Consider the following 6975-nt stretch of genomic DNA (forward strand, 5'->3'; position numbering starts at 1 on the left):
GAATCCATTCTGCCCTTTGAGCCTGCACCAACAACAATTTCACCAGGTCCCATCCCCTTAACCCCACATATTTACCTTCCTAATCCCCCCTGACACTAAGGGGCAATTTATGGGTGGCATGGTGGCACAGTGGTTAGCATTGCTGCCTCACGGCACCAGGGACCTGGGTTCAATTCCTGGCTTGGGTCACTGTCTGTGCGGAGTTTGCACATTCTCCCTGTGTCTGCGTGGGTTTCCTCTGAGTGCTCTGGTTTCCTCCCACAGTCTGAAAGTCTTGCTGGTTAGGTACATTGACCCGAACAGGCACCGGAGTGTGGCAACTGGGGGATTTTCACAGTAACTTCATTGCAGTGTTAATGTAAGTCTTACTTGTGACTAATAAATAAACTTTAACTTTATCTTGGCCAATCAACCTAACCCACACATCTTGAGCTGAAAAGAACCAACACAGACAAAATAATCCCAGCATCAAATCCAACGATATACAAAAGCGATCTTGAACCTTGGTTCATCTTATTTTAATGTTTTGTTATTTTCCACCAGGTTTTTTTTCCCTTTTGCAAGGCGGGAATTATCCAATGTCACCAGACCCGAGGGTAAACAAGAGGAGGTCTCAAACCAGGCACTGTAAACTGAATCAAACAATAGAGGAACATGCTGGAAATGTTCAGCAGGCCAGGCAGCCACTGTGGAGAGAGAAACTGGAGTTTTAACCTTTTAATGTTTAACCTGAAACATTAAATCTCTTGTTTCTCTCCCCATAGATGCTGCTGAGTATTTCCAGCATTTTTGTATTGTATTATTTCAGATTTCCAGCATCTGCACTATATATATTTTTTGAAGAGACAGTAAACTTTTTTGAGGGAGATTCAAGGGTCGAACAAAATAACGAGGGGGGAGCTGAGGAGTTGGGGGAGTTTGCCTGCATACTGGAAACAGTGCTGAGCTATCCTTTGAGGATTAATGGGGATGCTTTCTCCCGCCAATTGGGGTTTGGTAAGAGTTGATTAAGTGGGCTCCTGGGTCTTTGAATATGTGGGTAAAATGCACTGATAGATCTGCCAATTAAACACCCCCCTTTATGGAATCATAGAATCCATAGAATCCCTACAATGCAGAAGGAGGCCATTCGGCCCATTGAGTCTGCACCGATCACAATCCCACCCAGCCCCTATCTCCGTAACCCTTCATATTTACCCTGCTAATCGCCCTGACACTAGGGTCAAATGAGCATGGTCAATCAACCTAATCCGCACAGCTTTGGATTGTGGGAGGAAACCGGGAGCACCCAGAGGAAACCTATGTAGACATGGAGAGAACATGCAAACTCCACTCAGGTGTCATGTAGTATCTACCCTGATACACAAGTGGATGGTGTCACAGTGGTTAGCACTACTGACTCACAGCTCCAGGGACCCGTGTCCGATTCCCAGCTTGGGTCACTGCCTGTGCGGAGTCTGCACGTTCTCCCCGTGTCCGCATGGGATTCCTCTGGGTGCTCCGGTTTGCTCCCACAGTCCGAAAGACGTGCTGGTTAGGTGCTAAAATTCTCCCTCAGTGTACCCGAACGGGCACCAGAGTGTGGCGACTCGGGGATTTTCACGGTAACTTCATTGCGGTGTTAATGTAAGCCTACTTTGTGACACTAATGAAAAAAAGTGACAAGACTTGCTGAAGCCCTGGGGACGAGTAACCATTTCTTCTGATATCCCAGCCTGGATTTGATCCAAGCAAAAATATTCGCGTGATTCCAATTCCTATCTGTCCCGTTGACTTTCCTTGTTTTTGTAAATAGTTAACTCAATCTGATTTGATTAATGGTAGCTAAATCCAGATCATGTGTCCCCAGGACTTGTAACAAGTAGAGTTTTTGTGTGTGTATTTTAAACCAGTCCACTTCTCTCTGATGGGAGAAACCCCCTCTCCCTGTGACATTATTTAGGAAACTCCGTGTGTCACAGACACAGCATCAGTCACTCCCTGACACACAACCCCCTTCTAAAAAAATACATGAATTCTCTTGTGATGTAATGACGTTCAATGAAGATCGCCTCTCGAATGAGTGAGTCACTTCAAGTGCTGTAAACATTCCTGATGCCAGCCACAATATAGAGGGAGGGAGAGAGGACAGAGGGGAGTGAGTGAGTTGAGTGAGTGAGTGCGGAGTACGCCCGCCCGCTGCATCAGCGACTCGCTGAAGTCATTCCCCCCTCTTCGGAAGAAGTGACTTCGCTGGCGGACGCTTTAAAATCGGGCGCCCGGAGCCCTCCCTCTCTGCTCGCTTCGCAACACCCAGAGATAACCCCCACCCCTTCTCCTCCTCTCCTTGAGCCTCCGAGAGTGATCACCCTGTGAAATGGTTGGCTTTTCCTATCCGTTCTGCCTTTCTTCATCAAGCTCCCGCTGTCAGGAGCAGCTGGGTTGTCGGTACCGCTACCTGATCTAATGCAATATCCTCCATCAGGTAAGAAGACATTTAACTCATTTGCTTCTCCAGAGAGAGAAATTTGTCATTTTTTTCCCAATTGATTAATCATTATTTTTGCCACAGGATGGTTGGATCCTTAAAAGTTTCAATTACTTTTAAGTCGTTTTGTCCTCAGGGATTTTGTCCCAGGGGATTTTCACAGTAACTTCAGTACAGTGTGAATGTAAGTCTACTTGTGGCAAATAAATAAACTTTTTAACTTTAAATTCAGTCACCTCTCACTTTCCCCCCCTAATATAACAGACAAGTTTAATGTTTTTGAGTTTATTTATTAAGGTCACAAGTAGGCTTGCATTAACACTGCAATGAAGTTACTGTGAATGCCCCATGTCCATTGTTATATTCCGACTTGCCATACACTTGTTCTCTCTCTCCCTCTTTAGTTTTAAATGTCAGTCTTTCTCTCTCTCTACCTTTCCAACCCCTCTGTTCACCTCTGTTTCTCCCTCCCCTCCCTACACACACACACACAATGATTTTCACACCTGGGTGACTTTTTTTTGGTAAATGTTACATTTTATTTTCTCTCATGTTGTGTTGAGGTGTTAAACTGCGAGGAGTGAGAACTCTAGATGTGTAAGCGGAGTCTCTTTTTTTAAAAAAAACCTTAAATTGGACTCTCTTGCCTCCGAGAGCTGTGTACAAAGGAACTCTTGTACATGGAGCTTGGAAAAATTCAACCCTCTGCCCTTTTGCAGTCCTGACCAGGGGTTGGCGCACTATTCACAGGGCTAAGTGCCTTTCCCTCTGCAACATGTTAGATAGACCTGATTTTGCTTCCTCCCAAGGATTTCTCCCCAGATATCTTATCCATTCCCTGGTTGTCTAACCCTCCCAGTCCTCACTGCTTTCCCCCTTTTTGGAGGGGGGTGGGATTTTTTTTTAAACTTAGTTGATTAGTAAAAAGAAAAACTTTTGGTTCTGATATGAAAAGTGCTCCAAAAAGAAAAACTTAGCAAGTTTTGGTAATGCCCCCCACCCCACCCCCCTCCTCCTTCCTGCTTCCTCCCTCCCTCCCATCTCTCGGGCTAACCTATTCGCGTGTAGGTTCCTCACTAGCCCGATTTCTGACTCTCCCAGCGGGAGATCCCTAAACCATCGCTCTGAGCACCGAGATCATATCTACAGAGGAAGAGTAAATAAAGCTTGCACGTACTGCAGAGGAGAGAGAAAGAGAGAGAGAGAGCCTCTTGTTGTGTGTGGGTCGCCTTAAGAAATAATTTAAGCAAGCTTTTTTTAAAAAAACTGATGAGTTAAACGTGTGCGGGAGAAGTTTAGACTTAAATTTCCGGGGACGTTTTCCACCCCAGCATCGAACCGTTTATAAAGGGATGTCTCAAACTGTTCTGCCCGTCTACTCTTCAAAACTGCCACCCCTATGAAAAGCTATGGTCCATCAGTGCATCCCCTGTTTCGGGACGAGTCCAGGTTCTGAAAGGGTTAAAAGGCGGTATTTAAGAGGTGTGTCTGTGTGTGTGTTTTAAATGCATTTGTATAAGCTTCCCCCCCCCCCCCCTTCCACGCTTGTTTCCTTTCCTGTCTCCCTCCTCACTCAAAAGCAAAATTAAAGGGCGATTCTAAAGATGTGTAGGTTAGGTGGATTGGCCATGCGAAGTTGTCCCTCAGTGTCCCAAGGATGTGTAGGTTAGGTGGATTAGCCACGCTAAATTGCCCCTTAGTGTCTCAAGATGCGGTAGGTTAGGTGGATTGGCCATGCTAAGTTGTCCCTTAGTGTCCAAACATGTGCGGGTTAGGTGAATTAACCATGCTAAATTGTCCCTTAGTGTCCCAAAGATGTATAGGTTTGGTGAATTAACCACACTGAATTGCCCCTTGGTGTCCAAAGATGTGCAGGTTAGGTGGAATGGCCATGCTAGCTTGCCCCTTAGTGTCCCAAGATGTGTAGGTTAGGTCGATGAGCCATAGGAAATTGCCCCTTGGTGTCCCAAGATGTGCAGGTTCGGTGGATTGGCCATGGGAAATTGCCCCTTGGCGTCCAAAAATGTGCAGATTAGGTGGATTGGCCATGCTAAACTGCCCCTTAGTGTCGGGGGATTAGGGTAAATATGTGGGGTTACGGGGATAAGGCCTGGGTGGGATTGTTGTCGGTGCAGACTCGATGGGCCGAATGGCCTCCTTCTGCACTACAGGGAGTCTATGATTTGCTGCCCCGGCCTGCAGCCACTTCCCAGGGCTTCCCCCGTTCTTGTTTCTACTCGACTTGCCCCGGAGAGAGTGGCCTGCGATGATCTGTATGCCACAGACTGTCGGGAATCAGTAGCCCATAGTGGCATTAGACGCAACAAAGGAACCTGTGTATATATAAATATATATGTGTGTGTGTAAAACCTCCTTCAATTACTATACAGCAGGAGGAGCAGGGAACACATTAACAACACCCTACCGAAATTAAATGCTCCAATCACTTCTGGATTTATATAGAAATACAAAAAAGACCGTCCTGTTAAGAAATTATGGACTTAATCGCTAACTGGGACTTTGTGAGTTAATCCAAATGATGTGTTGGAATTCTCCACTCTTTTTGTGAATCCTGCACATTTATATATATATATATATATATGTGTGTGTGTGTGTTAAAAGAAAGTTTAGTCCCTCTCCGCCTGCTATTGATTTGGGTAGGAAGGTGTATTATTCCCTGGAGGTGTTCCTAACGTCAGGACGGTTGAGAGAGAGAGAGGGGAGTGAAAGAGCTGGTGGCATCGGGGTGATAGAGAGTCCCGAGCGGATCTCGGCAGTCAACACAGGTAGTCTGGGAGCAGAACACATGGATTCATTGCTTCCTATTATAAAGACTGGCGAGAGAGAGACACACACACACAGGGGATTAATGTACTCCAGACACAACAGGAAAACAAACCTCTTCTGGATGTGAGAACAATCTAAACAAGAAGAAAATCTGCATGAACATTTCCCCCTCCTCCCAAACCAGATGCATCGGTGCCTGGTCAGCCTTTATCTCTCAGGAAGGGGGTCCAGAGAGAGAGAGAGAGAGGAGCTATAAGCGGGGGACGGGGCTGGCAGAGAGCGGGGAAGAGGGCAAGGGAGCTCCTCACGTTTAGATGTGGACCGCTGCTGTTGCTGAGCTCGGGCTCATTGTTCAGTAAGTGGAAGGTAAAGCGGGGGAGGGTGGAGTGTGTGTGGGACAGGGGAGAGAGAGGGAGAGGGGGAAGGTGCATCTCACTGCAGTGAAGCCCAGGCACCAGCAGTAGCGGAGTGAGCACCTGTCTGTCTGTCTGTGTGTGTGTGATCTGTCCCACTCTCCGCAGACACAACAGCCCAGGCAACATAAACAAGACGGCCTCACATACACGTGTGTGCCCGCTTCCCCTTCCTTTAATTCCCTTCCCCACCCCCAAAACCCTCTTACTCCATTCAAAATTAAAGCAAATTCCTTTCCCTTCCCTCTGCCTCTAACTGGGAGAAAGGACATTTCTTTCAAACTTTAGGAGATTGCTTTTAATTTCTTTAAATATTCCTTGATCTGCCCATCTTTCTCAACAGGTTTCTCATTCCCTCCCCTCTCTCTCTCTCTGCCCCTTCCCTCTCTGTCTCCCTCTCTCTCTCTTTCATTCCCTCTCTCTCTGCCCCCTTCCCTCTCTCCCACCTTCCCTCTCTCCCTCTTTCATATGCTCTCTCCCTCTCTGTCCCCTTCCCTCTCTCTCCCTCTCTCTCTGCCCCCTTCCCTCTCTCTCTGCCCCCTTTCCTCTCTCTTCCTCTTTCATTCCCTCTCTCTGCCCCCTCTCCCTCTCTCTCTCTGCCCCCTCTCTGCCCCCTTCCCTCTCTCTCTGCCCCTTACCCCCTCTCTGCCCCTTACCCCCTCTCTGCCCCTTACCCCCTCTCTCTGCCCCCTCTTCCTCTCTGCCCCTTTCCCTCTCTCTGCCCCCTCTTCCTCTCTCTCTGCCCCTTTCCCTCTCTCTGCCCCCTCTCCCCCTCTCTCTGCCCCCTTCCCTCTCTCTCTGCCCCCTCTCCCCCTCTCTCTGCCCCTTTCCCTCTCTCTCTGCCCCCTTTCCCTCTCTCTCTGCCCCCTTTCCCTCTCTCTCTGCCCCTCTCCCTCTGCCCCCTCTCCCTCTCTCTCTCTGCCCCCTTCCCTCTCTCTCTCTGCCCCCTTTCCCTCTCTCTCTGCCCCTCTCCCTCTGCCCCCTCTCCCTCTCTCTCTCTGCCCCTTCCCTCTCTCTCTGCCCCTTCCCTCTCTCTCTGCCCCTTTCCCCCTCTCTCTGCCCCCTCTCCCTCTGTGTTGCTATTTGTGAGTCTTGCCGGCACTAACATCGCCTCTCCCTCCCACAGAGACACGATGAGCGGTAGCAGACGATCTCTGGTGCTGCTCCTGCTGTGCCAGGTCCTGTTCGGAGGTTCTGCGGGGCTCATTCCGGAGGTGGGCCGGAGGAGGTTCACCCAGGGGCAGGGGCAGGGGGGCCGGGCCAGCCCCCTGCACACCCAGGGCATGCTGCAGGAGTTTGAGCAGCGGC

General features: G+C 48.8%; 1 protein-coding gene across 1 annotated transcript in view; it reads left to right on the forward strand.

Moving 5' to 3' along the window:
* The first annotated feature begins 2148 nt into the window (after positions 1-2148).
* bmp2a (bone morphogenetic protein 2a) overlaps positions 2149-6975 on the forward strand; it is a 20715-nt gene continuing 15888 nt past the window's right edge. Inside the window, exon 1 of the mRNA XM_078230612.1 lies at positions 2149-2464. Coding sequence (XP_078086738.1) covers positions 2446-2464 — 19 coding nt within the window. The 5' untranslated portion in view covers positions 2149-2445. The remainder of the gene's footprint in view (positions 2465-6975) is intronic.

The sequence above is a fragment of the Mustelus asterias genome, chromosome 15, assembly GCF_964213995.1.
Source record: "Mustelus asterias chromosome 15, sMusAst1.hap1.1, whole genome shotgun sequence".
In the NCBI taxonomy this organism is placed as follows: Eukaryota; Metazoa; Chordata; class Chondrichthyes; order Carcharhiniformes; family Triakidae; genus Mustelus; species Mustelus asterias.